Source organism: Grammomys surdaster, unplaced genomic scaffold, assembly GCF_004785775.1.
Source record: "Grammomys surdaster isolate TR1022 unplaced genomic scaffold, NIH_TR_1.0 63, whole genome shotgun sequence".
NCBI classification, from domain to species: domain Eukaryota; kingdom Metazoa; phylum Chordata; class Mammalia; order Rodentia; family Muridae; genus Grammomys; species Grammomys surdaster.
In genome coordinates this window covers 24,217,295-24,244,372 of record NW_021604565.1, presented here as the reverse complement: position 1 = coordinate 24,244,372, position 27,078 = coordinate 24,217,295, and the positions used below count along the sequence as shown (strand labels likewise).

The window sequence follows — 27,078 nt, the reverse complement described above, 5'->3', positions numbered from 1 at the left end:
AAATTATATCTTCAGAACTGCAAGTTTTTTCTATGTCTTCCACACAGGACTTCCACCAGCACTGAAGACGACATAATCTTGACTCTTTTTCTCCAGTGTTTACCTTTTGTAATTTTTCTGAGATTTGAATATTTAGTTTCATTTTAAAAATAAAATCTGAACAAGTCTATTTATAAACCAAATATGCATCACTAAAGATGAAAGTGTGTGGTATTTGGAGTCAAGTTTGTGTAACATCACTTCCAGTCACTCTTTTTGTGTCACATGAAGATGTGTAGTAATGGTATTTTTTAAAAAAATCTCAGTGCAGAGTTCCTTCCTACCTTAAACCACTTTTGTTCCTGGATATAAGAAACACACACAGCCTTTATATTCCAAAATATGCCTTAGGAAGCACAACAGATAAGCAACTGCCTACTTTCTAACCTGTTACAATCCACTTTCCTGCTGATAACTCCTGGTTACTACTTACTAATTTCTGTGTTCTGTCTGGGCTGCTTTTATCTCCAATTGGCCAGCCCTTTTGACCACAATTTTATGATGCAGCTACCCATTGCAGCTCTCCTCCTCTCTCTTGCAAGTTCTTCCTCTTCCATGGTGGCTCCTCTCTCCTCCCTCTCTCTCCTTTTGAATTCTTCTCTCCAAGCCCTGGAAAGCTCAACCCAACTTATGTCTTTTTTACCCAGCTATTAACTGCTGGCATTTTAATTTACCAATCAGAATTAACTAGGGGCATGGTCCCTTGTTGCCTTATGTGTTTACTCTCTTGTCTTTAAGGCAAGCCGTTTTAGGGGAATGAGATTTACATTAGAATACAAGGAGCATTAAGCCAACCCACTACAATGAAATGTTCTTTTTTAAAAAAAAAAAATATCTATTGTATGTATATAGTACATTGCAGCTTTCTTCAGACATGCCAGAAGAGGACATCAGGTCCCTGTACAGCTGTGAGCCACTATCTGGTTGCTGGGAATTGAACTCAGGACCCTTGGAAGAGCTGTTAGTGCTGAGCCCTCTCTCCAGCCCCCCAAATCTTTTGTTATCCAGATCTTTCTTTTATCTCTTTTTCTTCAATGAAAATTCAGTGAATAGCAAGCATAGTACAGTGATCAGTCAACATTTTCTTCTGATTTTCTGACTGTTTTCTTAATCACTGCAAGTAAAAACATCTTCATTCTGGTCTCATTTTATGGGTCTTTTTCTTGTCTTATTGGATCTTGTTTTGTCCTGTTTGGATGTCATCTCATGGAAAGAAAGAACAGATCTAGTGGAGCAGGGTTGTGGAAGGAAGAGCTAGGAAGTGTGGAGGGAGGAGAAACTTTGGTCAGGGTTGTTGTATGATAGAAAAACTTATTTTAAATAAAAAAAGGAAAAGAAAAGGGGAGAGAGAGAGAGAGAGAGAGAGAGAGAGAGAGAGAGAGAACAGAGAGAGAGAAAGAAAGAAAGAAAAAAGGAAAGAAAGAAAGAAAGAAAGAAAGAAAGAAAGAAAGAAAGAAAGAAAGAAAGAATCTTCATTTTTTCCAAGTAACTCAACTTCCTTGATTCCTGTACTCACTTTCAGTCCTTAGTAAACTTCATTTTCATTGACTTGATAAGACGACTTCTCTCTTCCATAATAGCCATAATGCAGTCCCATGCAGTGTTGACCAGAGAGTACATAATCACTCTCGTGCTTCTAAACAATGCTGTATATCTTCCATATAACACCAGACTAAAGACTAATACAATATTGGTCATCGTACATATCACGCCTCATTTTTTTTTTAGCCTAAGAATGATGTCACTCCACAATTCTATTCTTTTAGTGTGTGAACTTGCTTGCTGGAATTTCCCACTTAGTAATTACAAAGCCAAGCTTTGAACCCAGAGCTTATGGCTTTCAGTTGTTGCTCTTTCCCTTTGCTTATACATTTGCATTTTAACATTTTAGTTCTTCTTTAAGGCAGTCTAAACCTAGCCTTCTGGCATTATCTTTTCTAGCACCATATTGTGATACAGAATGCTAAACCTGTTTCTTACGTAAAATTATATATATATATATATATATATATATATATATATATATATATATATCTCACATATACACACACACATATCACTTCAGTTGTGTGGTGTGTATTTATAAACAATAAATGTTAAATCTTTTACTCTTCCTTAAATTTAGTAGTAGTTTCATATGACAAATTTTTCTTCAGACTGTCTTCATTCTTAAATGAGTAGTATTCTATAGCACATTATTCTTTTTTCAATCTATTCTCTTTTCAAATAGATAATCCTGCCATTCTTTAGAAAACATATCTGTTCTTTGAATGTATTTTCTTCATTTCTAATATAATTTACAGCCACAACCACGTGTGTCATTTGACTATCATGGTATTTCATAGTTTTCTCCTATGTCCACAATATGTTCATTTTATATAGTAAAAGAATATTTATACAGTTACATTCTGTTTTTGTTATAAAAGCCAATCTATTTGTAAAATAAGAAAAATTTTATATGTGAAGTGGACCAAACTCTTCCTCTTGTATTATATTTTAAAACTGATATGATTAATTTATATTAGCATTTTCCATATGGAAATATTACTATGGCCTACTTGAAAAATCCTTAAAGACCTATAACTTGGGTCTGAACAGAGAGGTTATTGAAAGAGCAACTTTTCTATTATACTTTAGAGCCCAAAAATTCTGTGCAATATTGAATGCTATCCAGTAAATTTTGCCTCCATTATAAATACATTCATATTTGTTATTATATAAAGATAAAGATTAAATACTATAAATGAGTATTTCAAATGTCACTCCATTACTATTATCTAAGCTGATAGGATGTTTAAGAATATATGACTTAAGGATATACACAAATTACACAGGGAAGAACATGATATGAGTAGCATGTATAATATTCCAATATAGCATTCTAGTAAGCCTAACAATTTTTCTGTGCTCTCTGTAATTGTCTGAACAGCTTTCTCTTTGCTAGAGGGAAAATAGAAACTTGTTGCTAAAGTATAGTAAACTACAAACCAGAAAAATAAATAAAAATCTAATTGAAACAACAAAAATATCATGGTGGTACTTTTCTAAGGTACATATGTACTTTAGAAATATGTACTTTTAAATATGTATGTTTGTAAATATATCATTTTTGTAATGCATACAAAGATTTTATAAAGATGGAGAAAAAGGAGATGATTCAATTTTGATAGGTAACTTTCTTAGAGTGTTGAAAATTATTCTTTTCCTTTTGGGAGGTGTGGGGCATAATAAGCAAACGAAGAACATAGAAGAAAGAAAAAAACTATATCGTAGAAACAAATTACAAACAAAGCATTATGAGACAAAAAATAAAAACTTCTAAAAGTAGCACTGATTATGTTCTGTGTTTACTATCTATTCCTGGCCCTGGGGCCTGATATTAAATGTGGTTTGCATACACAGTGGTACTCCATTGGTAATAGCTAATGTTTCCTTTGGGAGTATTTGTCAGTTGGAGACAGATTCAGAGTTATGGGTGTGCTCTTGTGCCCATGTCATTTCTCAGTGATGGAACCCCATTTGGTTTAGACTAATGAAGGCTCTGTGAATACTATGGCAATCTGTGAGTTTTCATGTGTGTTAGCCCTGTTAGATTTAGAAAATCTTGTTTCCTTGGTGTCTTTCACCCTTACTGGCTCTGATACTCTTTCTGTCTCCTCTTCTGTGGTGTTTCCTGAAATCTGAGGGGAGGAAATTGAAGGAGACATCCCATTTAGGATTTAGTCTCTTGCACTCTGCACACTGTCTAGTTGTGGGTCTATGTATTTGTTACCACCCACCGCAAGAGGAAGATTATCTGAAGATAGCTGAACAAGACACTGGTCTGGGAGTATTATAAAATGTCATTAGGGGTCACTTTATAGATACATTACCTTAACATAACAGTAATATTTGGTTTTCTGCTAGGTCCATGGTCTATCTTTTTTTTTTCCTCACTTGGCTAACAGAACAGTGTCAGTCATGGGTTCTATCTCACAGAGCGGCTTTAAACGCAGTATGATTCGTTACTACTAAAACATTTTTACCAGGATTCTGCATTCTAATACAAACTTTCTTAACATGAATAACACCATCTCTCCCTTAAAGCACCATACTCTAACACACACATACACACACACACACACACACACACACACAAACAAATAATTCGAAGATACTCGTAATGAGATGAGATCATATGTGTTCTCTTTCTAAAGACTAAAAAAACGAAATTCCTCCTTATTCTTAGCATAATTCAACACTGAAAAATTAATCCTAGTAGAATTCTTTCATTATTTAAACTATGTTCAACACTAATCCATATATAACTCTGATCCTATTCTTCTCTCTTCACTTAAAAAGCTTTAGCTCATGCTGTTTAGTCACTTCCTGGGAATTCCATGTAGCAATCCATTCCTATTGTATACTTACCAAACCAAATGTATTTGTCCCAGAGAATTGCTCTTGGATCACTCAGGCCACTTTACTGACATTTCTACTTTTGACATGTCATCAAATACATTTCTTTTTGTTTATTATCTCTATGTCTCTATCTAATTATTTGTCATGACAGCTCTGAAAACCATTCCAACAATTTGCCTGCTTTTGTTCTCACTCATGGGAGAGTTGGGAATGCTACTGCTGGTTGTCCTCCAAGCTTCAGGCTGAGCTGATCTTGATTTGACACTCAGCAGGAAAGTTAAAGATGCGAAGTATGTGTAAACCACCAGTCCCAGTAGGTCTATCCTCTTTGTCCATCCTTCCATTTCCCCACCATTTCTTCCTTCATTCCCTCCTCTCTCCCTCCCTCTCTCCCACTCTCCCTATCTATATCTTCTTCTCCCTTTCTCCCTCTGACTAACTATACCCTGTGACTTGTACTATGACTGTTCCTGGGAAACGACTGGTATAACTTTTATTTTCTATTGTAACACTGACTGAAAGTGTGGGTCTTCTTACAGGAAAGTTAATCCAAAAGAACAGGTCTGTTCTGTCTTGTTTGCCATTTTATGTTCATAGTATGTGACTTTTAAAAGAGAATAATTTTGGCCCAGATATAAAAGCTACTTGAGAATATCTTAACTGTTTAATATTAACTAAATTAAACTTTTATGTGTATTTATTTTATGATTATAAAATTTTCATAAACATTAAAAGTGTCAAATAATTTTCTTTATAGATTTAAGTTCTGTTTTAAAGGGTGAAAAAAAGAGTATAGATAATAAAACCAGGCTGTTTCACTTAATTTAATGAACATTTATTTAATATTCACAATGTTCTAGGACATTGCCAATTTTGACAGTGTAAAGAAGAAGGAATCTTTGACTGGGTTATGAAATTAAAAATAAAAATATCAGCAATAATACTAAATATGTACCTAAACAAAGGGGAACAGATGGTTAACTCATGTGAAACTATCAGGCAGGTGATCCTAGTTGCCAAGTATTGTAGATCATACATATTATGAAAATCAATCTACCATTACTGAGACTGTTGGAAATTTTGCACTCTGAATTCTTTAAAATGACTATATATTTTTTCTTTATTTTCATTATACAGATAATTCAGCCTTAATTTTAAACATCATATATTTAAACTATAACTTTTCTATATTTTCTCCATGTTCTTTCATGGAAATATCACATTTAAAATTGTATATGGCATTTAATTTTTTCAATACTTCCATAGTACATATTGTATTATGAAAATAGCATAATATGTATTCCTCTTTCATTATTGCTTGCTCTTTGCATGGGTCCTAACAGAAGTAAAATGTCCTAAACATGGCCAGTGGGCTTTTATTGAGCTTATATAGTAGTTAGAAATGATAAACAGCTCTAGTCAATACATTACTCTCTAATTTACTAATTTTTACCTTCATTATCTGAGCTACAAATGTTTGCAAATGAACTGGTAAGTAAGGAAGCATTTGGACGTATGGCTTGATTTGGGAATGAAGAATTTTTGAAGAGGGTATGGGTGGTGGACTGTGTGCGCAAACTAGAAAAGAGAAAAAGGAGAGTTGGACTCTACCAGAAAACAAATGGCTATCAATTTTTATCCCAAAGATCTTAATATGTATCCTGAAAGATAAGCAGATCGTCTATAATGTTTTCACAAGGAGTCTATAATGGTTATTAGTTTTAAAATATATTCACACAAGTGGTCATTCTATTGCTAGAATAACCCGTTTTATATTCACAGCTAATATTTATTATCTATTCAAACTCATAACTTATTTGAATTATGTAAATTTATCACTTGAAATTTCAGTGCCCTTACTTTAAAACTAACCTTCAGATAGAAATGACATGGTGAAGATAAGACTGTATGAGACACTTAAGGAATTATGATGCCTATCATACTGAGAATATACTTTATAAAACCCTATACAAGACAAATATATTACAAATCATCTGAAAATGGACTCATACTATATTATATATATTATTTATATAATAATTTTCCAGTTAATAGGATTCATTTTGCCATGTCTTTAAATTCAATAAAATAACTCATACTTCCATTGATATACTAATTATATTGTAGTTATTTCTAAAATAGTTAATAATTTATATTATAAGACTTTTTAACTTTTATTTACTGTTTAAATATTGTATACACTTCTGATTAACTCTTTAAATAGATTTTATATCACTGTCCTTTTTCAATTTCCCATAGTGAAACAATGATTTCTGTCACATAGCCTACTAAATTCCAGCATCAACTAGGGATGCTATTGAAATAATAGAATTGTTATGATACTCTAGACCCAGTCAAGCTAGTGGTTCTGTACAGTATGGGATGTTTCCTTTATTTCCATCAAAAATGTAAATAATGTAGTACCACCTTTAATGTGGACTGTAAACTGTATAAAAAATAGCAATAATCTCTAGGAAAAAAAATCTGTGTGTTCAATTTGTTTGGTAAGATAGTTGTCATGGATCAGATGAGTTTTGAATCCTAATATGATTATGAGTTATTTAAAATATAAAATGATGCATATTTGAAAATTTTATTTGAGTTTTCAAATGTAAAAAATAATAAACCATGTATTCACTTATTTATACTTGAACAGAAGTCATTGATTTATGTTCTGATCATTAATTAGAGAAAATCCGATTTTTTTTTTCTGTTTGTGTGAATGGTAATGCTGGTTGGCCTGGTAATTGGTGAAATGGTAAGAGGAGGAAACTTGATACATACAAAGACAGTAGTAACTTACATTGTATATCAGGAAAAATAACTGAGATTTTATTGTCTTTTAGGTTCATACCCAACAACCTTTATCACCGTATAGCATGTGTTGTATAACTCTGATAAAATACCTGACAAATACCTTGCCACACAACTATAATAAGATACCTGATAAATACTTATATATGGAAGGTTTTGTTTTGCTTTGTTTTATTTTGCTTTGTTGTGTTTTGGTTTGGTTTGGTTTATTTTTCTGTTTTGTTGGCATATAATTTCAAACAATATGCCATAATGGCAGAAGTATTTAGCAAAATCAGAAGGTGCCCAATTATATCACACCCACTGTAGAGAAACACAGAGATAAATGATTGTGTTAAGTTCATTTTTTTTCTTTTTTATTAAGTCTAGCAACCTGTCCATGGAATGACACCACCTATATTTATGGGTGGGCACCTATATTTATGGGTGGATCTTCCTAACACAATTAACTGAATCAAGATAAGACTTCACAGACATATTCATAATAGTTTTGTTAGGGTTGTATAGTTGTGAAAAGGCACCATAACCATGACACCTTTTATAAAAGAAAACATTTAATTGGAGCTGGCTTATAGTTTCAGAGTTTCAGAGGTTTAGTCCATTTTTGTCATGGTAGGCAGCCTGGTGTTGAAAAAGTAACTGAGTTCTACGTCTGGATCTGCAGGAAGCAGAAAGAGAAAGAGATACTGTGCTTGCCTTGAGCATTTGACATCTCAAAGCACACCCTATTGACACACTTCCTCCACCACTTCCTAATAGTGCTACTCCCTACAAGTTTATAGTGCCATTTTTATCCAAACCACCATACCATATGTTTGTCTATACAATGATTCTAGACCCTTCACCTGACACTCGGTATCAATAAACACAAATGAAATCCTTTTCAACACAACATCCAGACATATATTACACTTAAGCCATAGCCATATACTTTTATCCACATAGGCGCAAGTCTATCTTATAATGTAGTATAACCAGTCAAATTCAAAAGTTCCTATAATCTTCAACATTGAAACACTATGTAAAGGTACAAAGTCTATGGCTAATCTGAAACATATATGAGCTCCAATGAAAACAAAACCCCAAAAAGCCAATAAAGTCATACTCTTCTAGCACACAATAGCACAGAATAAATATCACCATTAGAAAGAGGAAGAATGTCAGCATAGTCAGAAATGAACAAACCAGAACCATTAAAATCTGGTATGACAAATGCCCAATTATGTATTTCCATGGTCCAGTTTCTAGGGTTCCAATGACAACCTCTACAGTTCTATGGCCTTTAGCACATGTGACTTTACTCTTGAACTGGCTCCACTTCATATGTCCTATGGTCGTGGCATCTCCAGTGTTCTAGGAACTCCACGGCAAATGGAGACCTCACCTTCCTATCTGTATGCAGAACCCTCTGTTGCAGGGACTCTGATCCTGCCACACTTTGTTTGTCATTAGTCCTTCTCTCTAGTTCTATATGCTTCTGCATGCTAAGTGGAAAATTCTACTTAGGAAGTTATACTTCAGCAGAAAAGCCCATTTGTGCTATTCTAAGTTTAGGCCATCTATTTTAACAGTTGTGGCCTTAGATGAATGGAATCTTGCTCTTGCTCTTGCTCTCCAGAATATTTTCCTGTTATCTGAGTGCACAATACCGAGTTTTCCTAATTACACTATCCTCTTTAACTATTACAGCTTATAGTCATCGGCAGTCTCATTTGACTCTTTCAACTTGTTCACATACCTTTCCTCACCAAACATTACATTTGTCAAGGTTTCTGCTCTACATTTTACTCCCAAGGTAGATATGTCTGAGAATATTAAGCAGTATGCAAGATACAACCTAAATATTCTCCTGCCCAGAAAGTACTTACTTTAAACAAACTAGTCCATTATCATTACACACCAGTCCCGCAAAGTTCTCGGAACACAGAATAAATGCAGCCAGATGGATTGTGAGAATCTCACATTAAAGCCATCTAGCATGGTCCCTCAGCAAATGCTGCCTTTATAACTGCAGGAGTTGTGCCTCTACTGATTTTCTTATTATTCCTATTATTATTATTATCAAATGGTCCTTTATCATCAATTTACAATTCATTAACTTTTCTAGCAGAATGTCATGAGTTCCAAACTTTTCCCCATTCCCACAAAAGCCAATTTTAAAAGACTTTGAACCCCATGGTAAGTCTTAAAATAACAACATCTCCATATCTCCCTTTGCAATTTATCTCTTTGCTTAAAAAAAAAATAACATCAGCAACAACAAAACACTTAAAGAGGTAGGAGTATATTTTTCATTACAGGAAAAATGATACGATCCAATGTAGTAAGGGAGGCAATAGCAGAAGTCCCTGTGTTGTGTATCTTGAGGAATTCTGTATTTTAGACCATGTCATATTGCTAATCAATATTAATTTTTCCATATCCTTTTATAAATTGGATGATGTTTTACAGAATGATTTGTATTTGACTACAATATGAATTGTCCAGATATTGTCTGGTTGTAGGTCTTTGGAATAAAACAATAAAGGTCATACGAGCATGCTCAATTTTTTAAATTTCTCTTTGCTTTTTGCAAAGCTGATGCTGATTTTCATCCAACATTAGTTGAAGGACTTTTATTGTTTTGCTTTTACTTGAAAGCTACTCTATATGATGCAAAGTGTTGCTCTCAAAGTTAAAAGTAATTCAATTTTCATTTGTTATATGTTACAGGAAATACTTTATACAAAATTTATTAGGCTAGATGACAATGATTTAACAGTTAAATACCTCTAAATTATAAGTCAAATATGTTTATTCATTAAAGGATAGATTATCATAATAGCATAGTAAGATGTTTGAGATATATTGTCTTGACATTTTATGTTTTAATGAAAACTGAATGGATCCATGGAATGCTACAGCTCCTGGGACCTGCAGGAAGTCTAATCTTATTGACTCAAAACATTTCATAGTAAGATATACTGTTAATTAATTATGAATATACAAATTTATTTCACAGACTTTATTTGATAAAGAGTGACAAATTTGAATTATTTGTGTACATGATAATTTATCACAGCATTCATAATTTCACTTTAGGATTTCTTTTTTTTTTTTTTTTTGGTTTTTCAAGACAGGGTTTCTCTGTATAGCCCGGGCTGTCCTGGAACTCACTCTGTAGACCAGGCTGGCCTCGAACTCAGAAACCCGCCTGCCTCCCAAGTGCTGGGATTAAAGGCGAGCACCACCACTGCCTGGCCACTATAGGATTTCAAGCTGAAACTACCATCTAAGAGTAACTGAGGCATTACCAAGTATAAAACAGTTCTTTTGTACTTGGGATATCACTCAGAGTAGCTTATGATATCTTGCATATTCTTATGTCTTTTTTGAGATAATTTTTTCTGATTGAAAGGAGTAGATTATACAAAATTTTGGCAATCAGGTTCTTTGTTAACTAGAATGAATGCCATATCAGCTTATTAATTTTGATAATTTTTAAAATTTATTTTTAGATTTAAAATAAACATGATTATATTAGATAACATAACAATTTGTGTATATTCCTCAAAAATGATTTATTTCCACAAACAGTATCTTAAAGAAAGCTATTTATCCTAAATGCATTGCTGATAAGATTGCTTGGTCTGGAGAATTTCCTTTTTGAATCAAATATTAACAACTATGTTACAGTGTTTAAGTTACTGAGTGACACTTACATACTTCCTATAGCAAGGCACCCAGGAGCCGTATACACACTTGTCACAAACACAAGAGATAAGAGAAACACAAAAGTGTTTGAATGCTCAATTGAATCCATTCTCATTTGACACAATATTGGTTCTGTTGAAACAACCTAAAGGGAAAATAAAATTGTCTACAGAAGAGTGATAAAATGATAATAAACATTTAGGAAGCCTATGACGTCTTTTCTGATTTTTTTCTTTCATTTGAGCAAATGTTTTGGCAAAACCTTAGACTCATATAAACTTTAAATAATAACAATAATAATAATAATAATAACCAATTTAATTTGGAGTGCTGTCAAAAGACTGAAGCTCTTACTACAAGTTAAACAAGATATGGTTGAGTTAAGTCAGATATGAAAGAATATGGCCAAAAAGTATGGACATGTGTATATATATATATATATATATATATATATATATATATATATATATATATATAATTTTATAGATAATATATATAGACATGTAAATTAAAAGTTTATTTATATATAGATGTACAGATATAATTGTGAGGCGCGCGTGTAATCGTCTCGCCAGCAAGAACGCACCACACACACACACCAGAATCCTTCCGTAAAAACACGTTTATTCCCAAATACAAAATGGTGGAAGAAGACCCCAGGCCCAGGAAAAGCACTGCTTAATATACCCTTGGAGCGGTGCATTCACCTCTGATTGGCTGCTTACTCGTAGCGTGCCAAACGCCGTGGGATGGGCTTTAACTTTGGCAGGCCTTTTCCATGGCACATGCGCAATTCACCTATTCACCAGGAAAAATCCCGGATGTCAGGCAAACGCGGCTTTAGCCAGCGCATGCGCGGCTTCCTACATCTGCCCCTTTTTGTTTTATTGTAGAGGGTGGTAGTTGAGATCCCTGGGAAGGTTTCGTAACTCCCATATTTGGGGGTCTCACGGCGGGTCTGAGTCTCTTTAGAGGGCGGTGCTCAAACTCTTACCCGTCACGGGGTCAGCCTCCCCACCCGCGGCTGCCCTGTCTTAGGTGGCTGAGGCTTATCCGTCCACTCCGTTATAGACTTTCCAGACCTTCTATCCGTGGAACGAACACCTTAGTGGGCAGGGACTGTGTATAGAAATGTTTGAGGCTTTACCGGGTGTCTTTATCAGAAGCCCCTGGGTACAGCGGCTGAGGAATCTGTCTACTGGCTATTTCTTTTTTGTTTTGTTAAACAGGCACTGGTCAATGTCCCGTGTCTTAGGCTAGTTGACATTTCTCCACAGCCAGCACCAAAGAATGGTGAGCTCTCTGTCTAGGCTACGAGGGTCGCGCACCCACACCTGGCATTCTCAGAATGTGCGCCCCAGGTTGTGGCCACTTGTAATGCCTGTTACTGGATAGACTCACCACTCGTGGTGTATCTCTGGCATATGGGATCAACTTATTCCCGTCATTGGGACCAATTGGCAACTGGCCTGGAGACAAAAAGATGGAGTTGTCTATCTGGCTGTCCTTGGCCTGTCTAGGGTGGTACCAGTCATGACTCAAACTCAAGGTCGATCAAGCAAATTCCATCTTGGGGGAATAAGCGATCAAGGACTAATAGTTTAAGACAGTCTCCCTTACCCTATCAGGTGCAATGGAAGCGAGTCCTCTGAGTGCAAGGGCTAAGGGAAACAGAAAGAGATGCAAACACCCATCCCTGTGCAATGGAGTCATCTCCTAGGGGTGCAAGGGCTGTTTGTCTCAAAATTCAGGTACCACAGCTACACAGACAAGAATCAGCCAGGCCAAGACTCCTCACCGACCCAGTACAATGGGCAAATCCTTTGGGGTGTAACGCTGATGGCCTAATATTTAGCACCACCACTCGTGAGGGGGAGACTGCTTATATTTGAGGCAGTGATAACCACACTGCCGGGGAAGCCCCTAGTTTTTTGATCACAAGCGCCTGTGCAATAATAGCCTTGTCAAGATTTTGTTGAGCTCTGAGTTTGCAATCCAACCAAAGGATGAATACTGATCCGCAACATAGGGCTTACCAAACAGGCCTACTCCCACCCACTTAAAAGAAAAGAAGAAAGCTGAAGAATTCCAGGAGGACAGTCCCTCAGTCAGGGGCAGATCCACGCGCGTCAAGTTGATGTTCACCACAGCTGTTCTCAATTTTCTGAGTGTCTCACTGAAGTTTTCTAACCAATTTCCTGTAAGATATTAAAACAATTTTCTGGACAGATTAGTTCCATTATGTCTGACTGGTATGGGTTTTGGAAAGGCAGATAATATGGTCCATCATCGTTTCCCCGATATACTAGGAACCTGTATCCCTTGGATCAGCACAAGGGCTGTCATCAGAGCCTGGAGGGTCCGCCTGGGTGTCACCTTCCAATATCGCAAGTCGCCGCGTCAGCCGCTCTGGTAGCCAAAACGGGTTGTCTTCTTCCTGTGGGAACACACAAACCGCTCCCCTGGCTCTTAATAAAACAATATCTGGGCACTTCCATTGTCCGGTCAAAATGTCTTTCCATTTTACCATCTCTTTCGGCCTGTCAGGCTCTAAACAGTGACGGTCAGCAGCCGAATGGCCCTGACTGTCCAGATTTAAAATATTGAGAGTAAAAAGTGCTATAGAAACGGTGACTTGTGGCACTAAGGGCAGAGTCTCCTCGACTCCTCCCTTTTGTTTTATTAGATAAGACTTAAGAGTGCGATGAGCCCGTTCTATGATGCCCTGTCCCTGAGGGTTATAAGGGAGGCCTGTTAGATGGGTTACCTCCATTTGGCCACAAAATTGTCTAAACTTTTGAGAAGTGTATGCTGGCCCATTGTCCGTTTTAAGAATTTTAGGCTTCCCCCAGGCACTCCATGCCTCAAGGCAGTGTTGAATAACATGTGCTGCCTTTTCTCCGGTCAACGGAGAAGCAAATATAATTCCAGAATAAGTGTCAATGGAAACATGTAAATATTGTAATTTGCCAAAAGTTGGGATGTGAGTGACATCCATTTGCCAAATTTGTAGTGGCCGAATTCCTCGTGGATTAATTCCTACATGAGGCACTGGTAAAAATTGACAGCAATTCTGACATTGAGTAACTATATCTCTAGCTTCCTTTCTAGTTACCTCAAACCGACGACGTAACGTCTCTGCTGTTACATGAAAGTTTTTATGAAAATCTTTGGCCAAATCTAATTTTGAAGATAGGGTGATAGCAACCAATTTTGTGGCTCGATCTGCTAGGTCATTCCCATGAGACATTGGACCTGGTAGACCTGAGTGAGCCCTGATGTGTGTAATAAAAACCGGAAATCTCCTATTAACTAAGGCAAATTGAATCTTTTGAAAAACTTTTACAAGTCTACTAGATGGTCTAATTAGCCCAGCCACTTCTAAGGCTTTAACTGCATTTACTACATAAAAGGAATCTGAAACAATATTTAAAGGGCCTGGAAAGGTTTCAAGAACCTCCAAAACTACCAAGCATTCCACAACTTGAGGTGAAGTCTCCTGGTATTGTTTGGCAGTGACCTTATTATCAATTACATAAGCACCCACACCTGTCTTTGACCCATCTGTGTAAATGACCACTCCATCCAGGAGTGGCTTTTGAGATAAGACATGTGGAAATACAATAGCTTGAGTTAAGGCAAACTGTAAAATGGGATGTTTAGGGTAGTGATTATCTATTTGACCATTAAAGGAGGTAACCAACACGGCCCAAACATCAGAGGTAGCAGTTAATATTTGAACTTGATGTGCAGTATAAGGCACTATTAAAACCTTAGGCTCCCTTCCAAAATGAGTGACAGCTGCTTTTAATCCCCGTAAGGCAAGCTGAGCAACCGCATCTGGATACCATTCAATAATCTTTGCAGGAGATGCATTAGGATGAATCCATAATAAGGGCCCATCCTGCCATAACACGGCAGTTGGTAAATGTCTGGTTTTAAAGACACACAAATTAAAAGTTTTGGTCTCATCAATGCGTTTTAGCTGAGCTTTTTGCAAGGCATCCTCCACCAATCGCAGGGCATGATTTGCAGCCGGTGTTAATGCTCTTGGTGAGGAAATATGGGAATCTCCTTTCAGAATGTCAAACAAAGGTTTTAATTCAGCAGAGGGAATTTTCAAAAATGGTCTTAACCAATTTATATCACCTAGTAACTTTTGAAAGTCATTTAAGGTATGTAAATGATCTCTGCGAATTTCTAATTTTTGAGGAACTATTTTCTCAGGGTAAATAACTGTCCCTAAAAAGGAACCGATTTCTGAAATTTGAACCTTCTCTGTGGCAATATGCAGACCCCGCTGTCTTAATGTAGCAATTAATAAAGGATATGAGTTCTGCAAAGTGGTCAACTCTTTATGGCATATTAAAATATCATCCATAAAATGAATCAAGAGTAGAGAAGGAAATTGTTTCTTAACAGGTTCAAGGGCCATTTGTACATACAGCTGACATATGGTAGGACTATTGGCCATGCCTTGAGGCAAAACTTTCCACTGATATCTTTTGTCTGGTTCAAGATGATTAACAGCAGGCAAAGTGAATGCAAATCTTTGCCTATCTTGCGGGTATAGGGGAATGGAGAAAAAGCAATCCCTAATGTCTATAATTATTATCCTCCACTGCTTAGGTAAAGCAGAGAGCAGAGGCAGGCCTCGTTGCACTGAGCCAAACAGCTGCATCTGTTTATTAATGGCCCTTAAATCATGGAGAAGTCTCCATTTTCCTGATCTCTTTCTTATAACAAAGATAGGGGTATTCCAAGGAGAAGTAGAAGGTTCTAAATGACCAAGCTGTGCCTGTTCCTCAATCAGCCTTGTAGCAGCTTCCAATTTCTCAGAGGATAAGGGCCACTGAGGAACCCACACGGCTTCCTCTGTAAGCCAGGGTATGGGCAAGGAGCCCTCAGTGGCAACTAGGGAAAACCCAGACCTTGTCTTCCTGTATTACTTTCTTGTAAAATTGGGTTTAACCTTCCTTGTTCTTTTCTACCAAGGCCTTTTCCTTCCTTATATCCCATTCTTTTCATAATATTAATAACTTGTTGAGAGTACTCATTAGTTAGTGTCAGTCCTAAGCCTTGTAAAATGTCTCTTCCCCAGAGGTTAACGGGGAGAGGAAGCACATAAGGTATAAAGCTTCCTGTCTGACCCTCTGGCGTCTTCCAAGTCAAGGAGCGTGAACTGACTGTAGGGTTGGCCTCATATCCCAACCCTTGTAAGGAGTGGGATGATTGTATAACAGGCCACACCTTAGGCCACCAGTTGGAGGAAATAATACTTTTATCAGCTCCTGTGTCTAAAATTCCTGTAAAACTCTTCCCTTCTATTGTTAATTGTAAAGTGGGTCTAGTTTTGAGATCCACTACTAAATAAGCAAAGTCAGTTCCTGAAGAACCGAACCTATTGGCACCTCTTGGCGCCCCGGGGGATGGAAAACAATTATGTAGACTTGGAAGAATAACCAACTGAGCAATCCTATCTCCAGGGGAGATGGAAAATATGCCTTGTGGACAAGAACAGAGAACTTGAAGTTCTCCCGTATAATCTTGGTCTATCACCCCAGGATGAACCACAAGCCCCTTCAAGGTAAGAGAGGAACGGCCTAGAATAAGGACAACGCTTCCCTCAGGCAGGGGACCTTTAAAATCAACCGGGATAGGTTGCACACCCTCATATGGAGATAGAGCGGAGGTCCAACCCTGCGGAACCTCTTGTAGCTCTGCAGTTAGAGGTCTCCCCCGGTTGTAGGCTTGTGTCCCATATTTTTGGGGGCCCTGAGACCTTGGGCCCGAATATTCGTTTTTTGAAATGTCTTCATCTCTTTCTGTAGGGGAGGGATCATGTTGAATAATCCTTCCCCGAATGTCCTTAACCGAGCGACATTCATTGGCCCAATGATATCCCTTCCTGCACTTAGTACATAACCCAGGGGTTTTCTTTTGTATAGGAGTACGACATTCTCGTTTCAAATGACCTGGTCTGCCACAATTATAACATACTTTACGGCCGCCAGGACTTGAGCGGCTCTGGCCTTGCAGGATAGCTGCTGCCAGGCCAGCGTTAGTCAGTGGGCCTCCAAGACCTCGGCAGACCTTTATCCAATCTGTCAGCCCTTTGTTTCTCCTAGGGGCAATAACTGCCTTACATTCTGGTGAGGCATTTTCATATACTAATTGTTCGATCAATGGCTTGACTTGCTCTGGGTCTCCAAAAATCTTGCCTGCTACTTCTGTCATTCTAGCAACAAATTCTGAAAAGGACTCCTGGGGGGCTTGTAATATTTTTGTTAAATTTCCTCCAGCCTCGCCCTTTTTCGAGAGGGCCTTCCATGCCTTAATTGCGGCGGTGGAAATCTGGCCATATGCTTCCCAATCATAGTTAATCTGGTCGGCAACATACTGTCCTTGCCCTGTTAATAATTCAAAAGTCCACTGTCTCTGATTGCCCTCCGCATTAGCGTTGGCCTTTGCCTGTGCTTGAGAAGCGTCGTGCCACAAAGCCTTCCATTCCATATACTGTCCCATATTAGGGAGAGCAGCTTTTACTGTGTTCTGCCAATCATTCGGAGTCATTGCCATAGTGGCAAATCTCTCAAGCTGCATAATTGTAAAATTAGCATCAACTCCATACTTGTTAACCAATTCAGCGAATTCTTTAATAGAAGCATACTCTACAGGTGCGTGGACACGACCTCTTCCTGCGTCCTCAAACACTGGAAAAGCTTGTAACATTTTTCTCTTGTCTTCCTCTGAAAGGAAGGAGCCTGAGCAGCGCCTGTCCACATAAGGCGGAAGTGCGCCGAGAACATTAGGTTGGGAGGGCGCTACAGGCCGAGAGGCCATCCGGCTTCTATCTCTCGTTTTCCTCTGCTTTAGATTTCATGGCGGCAACTGTTTATCTGGCTGGCATCTTTCCTCTTCATCTATCTCTTCATCTGAGTCCTCTGAGGAAGTTATCCCCTCCAACTCAGAGGCATCAAGCCTCAAAACTTCCTTTACCGGATAAAGAAATCTCTTTTTGAGGCTTACTTTCCTCCCGTCTCTCCCAAGGGTGTTCTTCCCCTCATCTTTCATCCCCGTGGATTGTTCCTCGGGGAGGCTTAATTTCTTTAATATATCCTTTTTCCCTTTTCCTTTCTGAATTTCTAAGCGCTTCCTTCCTTTCTCTGTTTCTGACATGCTAATCCGTAATCCGTCTGCCGCTCCCCGAACTGCCACGAAAACCAAAAGGAAGAGAACTAACGCTACCAGCACCATAGCGAGAGCCTCTAAAGTTCCTACCAACTGGGGAGGGAAATAAATTAAATCAAGTCCAAACATATCTCTCAGAGAGCATTACCTTGTTCTACGGTTCTGGATTCACTCCACGCGTAGAGGACGAGTGGAGGGCCTTCTTAAACAGCGCCGGCGATGGTAAATTCTCCCGGGTTTCTCGGCACCAACTGTGAGGCGCGCGTGTAATCGTCTCGCCAGCAAGAACGCACCACACACACACACCAGAATCCTTCCGTAAAAACACGTTTATTCCCAAATACAAAATGGTGGAAGAAGACCCCAGGCCCAGGAAAAGCACTGCTTAATATACCCTTGGAGCGGTGCATTCACCTCTGATTGGCTGCTTACTCGTAGCGTGCCAAACGCCGTGGGATGGGCTTTAACTTTGGCAGGCCTTTTCCATGGCACATGCGCAATTCACCTATTCACCAGGAAAAATCCCGGATGTCAGGCAAACGCGGCTTTAGCCAGCGCATGCGCGGCTTCCTACATATAATTCTATATTTATATATGTTAGCAACAATTCTCCATATTCTTTCATTTCTCCAAACATTCCTTCCTACCCTCCTTCAAATTCATTGCCTTTATTTCCACTAAATATATTGCTAAATAGTATATGTGTGTGTTTGTGTGTGCATTTAAATATCAATTGTTCATATACTGCTTTTTTATTACTGTTTTTAGTTATAGAATAAAAATCTTGTGACCCCATGCATTTTATTAATGGATCATATGGTAAAAAGAAAGGTAAATACAGAAAAGTATGAACTGTTCTATAGAGTTCTTGATGTAAAAACACATTTGCTCCAGAGTTTTTGAAAGTTACAGGCATACAAAATGGAACATTTTTAAATTTAGTTGTTCCTCATTCCTAAATCACTTTGTATTCTTAGAGCACATAATGATCATGTTTTTAAAAAATTGCCCTAAATTTCATTTTAGTGAAAGAAAAAAAGTAAGCTATGTTTTTTAATGTTCAATTAAGCATTGTTGAAAGTGCTAGTTTAAATAAATTTAAAGAATTATTTGATTTATCAAAAATATTATCCTATATTGAGGTTTAGTTGGTTTAGTTTATTCCTTTCTGCATGTTTAGAAATTTAATCTTTTCACTACACAAATGTTTTACATAAGCTTTAGCTTTTGAATCAGACTTTGTCTGTTTAATTTCTCCTCATAAAATTTTAATTTGGAAGACTAGCCATCTGTGTTAATGTTAAATTCTGCATTTGTCAGGAAATCATGGAACCTTTAAACTAACCACAAAACAGTATATAAAAAACCCTAAAATACCCATTCATCATAAATGTATTGCTCATAAGATTGTTTAGTTTTGAGAATCTTCCTTTTGAACCAAATATCAACAGCTTTCTTTTCCTTCTTTTCCCTTTGTTAATATTTTATTTGATTATGAGCAAAATTATAAGTTCACTATTTCAATCAAACTAAATGGTTTCAAAGCTTATATATTCTGAAAAAAATCTCTTATTCCACTGATAGCCTTTAAATTTTTATATAACGGGACAATTTTGAGAAATTAAGTATTTTTAAAAATTTGATGACATTTAAAGATTGGCCAACATGATTATCGTGAAGATTCATACTTGTTTCCAAACAATGTTGTTTTGTGTCATCTGCCTGATAATTTTAATCTTAATAATGTGTTCAATAATTTATTTTTGGATTGCTGCATCATTTCATCCTAACTAAATAAATTTTCTATTCTGTTTTTACGTGTATTATTAAATTTCCATAGTTACAGGTTTTCTTTAGGTTTATTTGAATCCTCAAGATTTATCTTTAATCATGTTTATGTGGCATAATTCTATGAATTTGTGGGACATGTACATAGATGACCAAGCTTTACTCCAGTGAAGAGTATTGGATACCCCAGAGCTCAAGGTACAAGTGGCTGTGAGTTACCCAGTATGGATACTGGGGAAATACTCTTGTGTCCTGTAAGAAAAAATAAAAACTCTTAACTGCCAAGACTTTTCTTTCATCACCACCTTAAAATACTTCATAAAAAGACATAATGAAAAAAAATGTCCATTTGCTCAACACATCCATTTTCTAAACATTGAGCCCAGATCCTATTCAAAAGGTGCTATTCTGTTGATTTTTCTGTTCTGCCCTTTTGCCTTGCTGTATTTTTTGTTGTTGTTAAATATACTTTCAGTGATACTCCATCATGGAGATGGTTCCCTGTAAATTTTTGTTGTTGTTGTTGTTCAAGGGCTTTTTTCTTTAATAGCCCAAGAGATAGTAATGATTTTAAAAGACAAATAAGTAACTTAAAAGCATTTGTCATGCAAGGAGTTTACATTCTTCTGAATGTATGTTAAGTCTTGATATAAAATGATTACTACTAGTGACAGAGACTCTAGTTTAAACATAGAACACCCCTGATAGTCTTCTAAATCAGAGAAAATCCAAGAGGTATGTGTTCTAGATGCCCTGCATAATGCTTTCAAATGACATGACTCATTGCAAAATAGTGGTCAAAAATTATTCTCCTTCTTCCCTACCTTCTTTCTCTCTATTCTTGTATTTTTTTCTCAGTGAGAGCCAGCAAATACAGCAGTAAAAACATGTACCTGTTGGCTTATTTCAGATACAGATAAGGAGCTATTCAATTCTACATTGAATAGGTGAGGAAAAGCTTCAGAATCAGTAGAACAGAAAATTAGAAAATAAACCTTGATAATGACAAAAGAAAAAAGCACGAGTTCTGGGTCAACACATAGTATGATAGCATCTGAAATATGAAGTTGATGTCTGGAATATATACATAGCAGTAATATTTTTTAGTTTGAACCTAACAAATGAAGAAAATAATTTGCACTAACAGTTTATAGAGTGAAGTATTAAACTGCAAAGAGACCAAAACAGAGATACTAGGATGTCTTTCACTGTCTAGGACTCCAGATGTCAGTGTCCTGGTTTAGCCTAGTAGAAATATTTGAATGCATGATATGTAATCAATAAATGATGCTTCATTTCTACTACAGAGGATGAGCTAGGGGTTAGCAGATCTTATTCTGTGACCTAAACTACTATCTACACTCCCTCTTCATTTTACATGTAAATTACTCGGAATGCATTATCTGGGAGAAGAGAAAAATGAAATTGTTACCTCACTAAGAGAATAATTTTACATCCCTAAGAGACAATCAAAGATAATTTTTGACTTGATAGCAAAGGTACATAGGTAGTTGTTTACATTTAAGTTGCCTATATCCAGATAATATACATTTATTTATAATAATCACCCTCACAAAAAAAGCCTACTAAAGCTCAAATGACTTAAAAATTATGTATTTTATATATTTTACTGTGGAAAGCCTGATTCAAATTAAATACACTCATTTGTGGCAAACATAAGGAGCACTAGAGATCATTATTAGTTTAATAAAATGTAGTAATTGAAAAAGTTCCACAACTTATTTCTCTTACTAGGACTTATTTGTTTATCTCAATGCTTTATTATCATTACTTTCTGTTTTCTTCCATTGTGTATATGTTGCCGACCTATATCCTCTAGAACTGAGACGCCTGCAATTATTCATTTTTATACATGGCTTTATGTCTGCATGTCTTTATTTGCTACATCCGGAACTCATTATTAGTCTTGTTGTTTATTGAACACTCACAAAATGTGATGAAATGTTGCTGCTTGTGGATTATACATGCTTAAAATACCTGAGAGAATACCCTGACCCAGGAAATAACACAGGAATATATCAAGCAATCACTTGTGTAGAGACGGGCAACTAATTTCTTTGAGTTCATTTTATATCCAGCCATTTTGCTGAAGGTGTTTATCAGCTGTAGGAGTTCTCTGGTAGAATTTTTGGGGATGGTTATATATACTATCATATCATCTGTGAATGGCAGTACTTTGACTTACTCCTTTCCAATTTGTATCCCCTTGATCTCCTTAAGTTATTTATTTCTCTAGCTAGAAATTCAAGTACTATATTGGATAGGTATTTGGAGAGTGGCTAGCATTGTCTTCTCCCCAATTTTAAAGTAAAAACTGTAAGTTTCTCCCATTTAATTTGAAGTTGGCTGTTGGATTGCTATATATTGTCTTTATTGTGTGTAGGTATGCCCCTTATATCCATGCTATCTGTCTGAATTTTACAAGATGTGTAGCATTTTCACTAACCTACATCTGACAGAGGGCTAATATCCAAAATACATGAAGAACTTACAAAGCTATACACCAGCAATTCAAATAATCCAATTAAAAATGGGGTGCAGAGCTCCTTGGAGGCTTCCAGAGACAGGATCACCAACCAAAAGAGGGAGCACAGGCTGAACTTAGTCCCTCAGCACATATGTAGCAGATAAGCAGCTTGGTCTTCATGAGAGTCCTGCAAACAACTAGAGCAGGGGATGTTACTGAGCTTGTTGCCTCCCTGCCTGCCTGTAGATCCCATATCCCTAAATTAATAGCCTTGTCTGGCTTCAGTGGGAGAGGATGTAGCAGTAACTTGATATGCGTGGGGGTGGGTGTTAGGGAAGTAGGGTGTGATACCCAGAAGAGTGGTTCTCCTTCTCAAGGGGAAATGCGGGCAGAACTTGCATAAAGGGGTACAGGGAGGAGACGAACTGCTAAGATTGGATTGGAAGGGGAATAAATAAGTAAATTTAATTTGAAAAACGTGTTTTTTCTAAAATTTCTTTTCTCATTAATTATTGATCTTAGTGCCTGTACTATCAGTATTTTATATAGAAAGCCAATTCTTGTGCCAATGCATTCAAGGCTATTTCCCACTTTTTTCTCTTCCCTCAAGTGTATCTGGTTTTATGTTGAGGTCTTTGTTCAACTTGAAATTGAATTATGTACAGGGTGATAAACATGCCTCTATTTGGGATCTTCTACTTCTAGCCGTTCAGTTTGACAAGCACCATTTGTGGAAGATGCTGTCTTTTCTCCACTTTGTATTTCTGGCTTCTATATTTAAAAAAAAGTCAGGTGTCCATATATCTGTGGATTGATGTCTGGTCTTCACTTTGATTCCATTGTTCAGCATGTCTATATTCAATGCCACACCATGTCCTTTTTATTACTATAGCTCTCTAATACAATTTAAAATCTGGAATGATGAGACTTCCAAAAGATTTTTTTTTATTGTTCAGGATTGTTTTAGCTATCCTGGGTTTTTGTTTTTCTATATGAAGTTAAAAGTTGTCCTTTCAAGATCTGTAATAAGAATAAGAAATACATAAATCATAAATAAATAAACATTTTTTTATTTTGAATTGGATTGAACTGAATATGTAGATGTCTTTTGATAGGTTGGCCATTTTACTATGCTAATCCTACTGACCCATGAGCTCGGAGAGATCTTTCCATCAGTGATAATCTTTAATTTCTTTCTTAAATGACTTGAAGTTACTGTCATGCAGGTCTAACACTTGCTTGAGTATGAGTTAAGTTACACCAAGATATTTTATGTTATTTGAAGCTACTTTGAAAGGTGATGATTCCCTGATTTATTTCTCAGTCCTTTTCCCAATCATAGATAAGGGAACTACAGAATTTTTGAGTTTATCGTATATTCAGCTATAAGTCCCTGGTTTTCAGGTAGAATTTTAGGATCACTTATTCATACTATCATATTATCTGCCAATAACATTACTTTGACTTTTTCCTTTCCAATATGTATCATCTTAGTTGGCTATTGCTCTTGCTAAAATTTTAAATATTATATTGGATAGATATATAGAGAGTAGACAGCTATGCCTCATTCTTGATTTTAGTGAATTTGCTTTGACCTTCTCTCCATTTAGTTAAATGTTTGCTATAATTTTGTTGTAAATCATCATGAATACGTACAGGTATGTCCCTTGTGTCCCTAACCTGTCCAGGACATTTATCATGAAGGGTATTGGATTTTATCAAAGGAATTTTCTGTATCTAATGAGATGATTACATGGTTCTTTGCTTTAAGTTTGTTTATATTGTAGATCACATTTATGAATTCTTGTATTTTGAATCATCCCTGCATCATTGGTATGAAGGTTATGTGATCAGGTTACATGATCTTTCAGATACGTTCTTGGATTTTGTTTTTATTGAGTATTTATACATTTATGTTTATTTTTACAGCCTTAAATACTGGATGGTGTGTATTTTGTGACTGATTTTCTTGAGACAGAGACTTGATCTCTAGTATAGACTAGTCTGACATGTGAGTCTTCCGCTTCTCCAGAATCTTGGGATTAGAAATTTGTGTGACTATGTCTGGGGTCAGATGGAACAGACTATTCTACCAATAAAGCATGGACATGATATATTTTTTAAGTATGTATTTCTATGTATTGAAAATCATAGCTAGATTTTCGAAGGCATGTGACCTATGTCAGTTCATTCTAAAGAAGGAACCAAGATCTTGAATTCAAACTAGAATGATAGGAACCCAAGATCTGGAATTCAAATGAGAATGTCAAGGTTTTGTTCACATGTACCATCCACAGGTAAATTAGGTGATAATAATTGAACTTGATATTCGACATAAATTTCTTTAATTCTTGCCACTGAGTATATTTATAGAAGATTCATCTTATCTTTATTTTTAATACATAACTATATATGTTGTATGTTATATTTATTTCTGAAAATTTATTATAAATTTGGCCTATTGAATGGAGTGCATAGATGTAGAGCTTATCCTCACATTCTGTCTCTCTAAAAGACATGTCTTAATGTCTGTTCAATTGTAGCCTTGGATCCACTGTGCAGTTCTCCTGTGATGAAGATTATGTTCTACAGGGAGCAAAAAGCATTACGTGTCAAAGGATAGCTGAAGTGTTTGCTGCTTGGAGTGACCACAGGCCTGTATGTAAAGGTAAAGAAAAGTATTACAATGAAATATTCTGTGAAGATACTGTGATACTTAGGGTTTTTTTAATTTACTCAGTATTAAAAATAAAACTTAACGTATATTCTTTAAATAATCATTTATCCTTGTGTTTTTAAAGAAATTTACAGAAGCTATAGACCACAGTGTTTCTAATCTACAGTTTCCAAATTATAGTCATAAAGATTACAACTGAATCTGAAAGTATGTAATACCAAGCATTAGAAATTGTCTTTGTGCCAGGTGGTGGTGGCGCACGCCTTTAATCTTAGCACTTGGGAGGCAGAGACAGGCGGATTTCTGAGTTAGAGGCTAGCCTGGTCTACAGAGTGAGTTCCAGTAGAAATTGTCTTTGTTCTTTGCAAATACTTCAATTAATTTTCTTGTGTGAGAGTGAAATGCATATTTTAAACCAGATTCTAACTTCATTTGTGGAACTTGTCACTGTATAGTGGTGAGGGCTATCACAGGATGAAGTTCAGTTTAATTGAGTTTAAACTAAAGCCAAGTAACCATTGGTTACAATTTATGTATTACTAGTTATCACAAGTATATCCTCATTCTCCTCTCTCTCCAGGTCTCCTCCCTCCCCTCCCTCCCCTCCCTCTCTGTCTCTGTCTCTCTCTCTCTTTCTCTCTCTCTCTCTCTCTCTCTCTCTCTCTCTCTTTTTCTATGACACACTGTGTGCGCATGTGTATTTATCTTCTTTGTTCTTACTTTAACTTCTAACATATTTCTTCAAATAAAATATTTCCATACAAATGAAAAGGGAAATTCCTTTTCTATCTTTATCAAGCTTTGGTTGAAAATATAATTGACACTGTTAACAAATCTTGGTATGTTATAAACACACACACACCATTGTTATATATATGCATATACATATATATGTTATACAATTGTACATAAATATATGATTATATTTTATATATATGAAAATATTTTGAAGGAAAAATGAAATTTTTAATATGTAGAAAGTAAAGTGAAGCTAGGGTATCTAAATTAGAATACTTCATCTTTTTCATATGCATTAAGGTATGTTTCCTATAATTGTTTTCAGACTCTAGTGTGTAAAACAATACATTCTGATAACTTATACAGTTGGCTTATAGAATCCATACTATAAGTTTTAGACATTGAAACTAGCGTGCTGATACACTTAGAAATAAACAACAATGTTTGCAAGAACCACACCACTAGGATGAGCATATTCATATATATTGCAAGGATTTACAGTTTATGCATACAGAAATAAAACCTACTTCTCAAACTCAAATGCCAGGCCCTGTGTTTTAACAGAGCATCAAAATAACTATGATTTCATTGACGACAAGGTCTGAATATCATTACACAATGTTATCTCTTTTTTTAGCTTCTATATTGTTGAACAATCTTCCCACCTTCTGACTGCCTCTTTGCCATCTGGTTTGCTTGTTCCTTTTCCTCTTTTTAAAACCTGACTGCTAACTGAAAAACTGTTCTACCCACACTCCACCCCTCCTCTTTTGTCCTAGCTCCCACACCCACTACACTTCTTCAAATAAAAATTCTTACAAAATTATACAAGCACTCTTTGTTATAAACTTTACTTTTGAGACAAGGTCTTGCTATATATCCCCAACTGGCCTGTAACTTACTCCCACCAGGCTACACTCTCATTCATATATTAATCCTCTGCCTTGGTCTCTCTAGTTTGGTAGTTGCAAGTGTTTATAAGTATTAGCCACAAACCTTTATAAGTCTGTATTTTGAACTGACCTTTCCCATTTCTATTGCTTGATCGTGTACCTGTGATTACTTTTAATGGCTACATTTCTGCATTTGTTGGCATATTAGTTGTTGTGACTTTTTAGTTCTTCCTGGTAGCCTTCTTTTTTTTTTTTTTTTTTTTTTTTTTTTTTTATACCCAAAACCCGGGGGTTTAATTTTGTAAATAATAATAAAGTTGTAAAAAAAAAAAGGGGCAGATATAATTGGTAATAAA

At 36.3% G+C, this 27,078-nt stretch overlaps 1 protein-coding gene across 3 annotated transcripts in view; it reads left to right on the top strand.

Annotated features, from left to right (window-relative positions):
* The window catches only part of Csmd3 (CUB and Sushi multiple domains 3), a 1,130,934-nt gene that overhangs the window by 438,187 nt on the left and 665,669 nt on the right, over positions 1-27,078 (top strand). For all 3 annotated transcript variants that reach the window (XM_028765583.1, XM_028765601.1, XM_028765593.1), the window contains one exon: positions 24,958-25,082. In XM_028765583.1, coding sequence (XP_028621416.1) covers positions 24,958-25,082 — 125 coding nt within the window. The remainder of the gene's footprint in view (positions 1-24,957; positions 25,083-27,078) is intronic.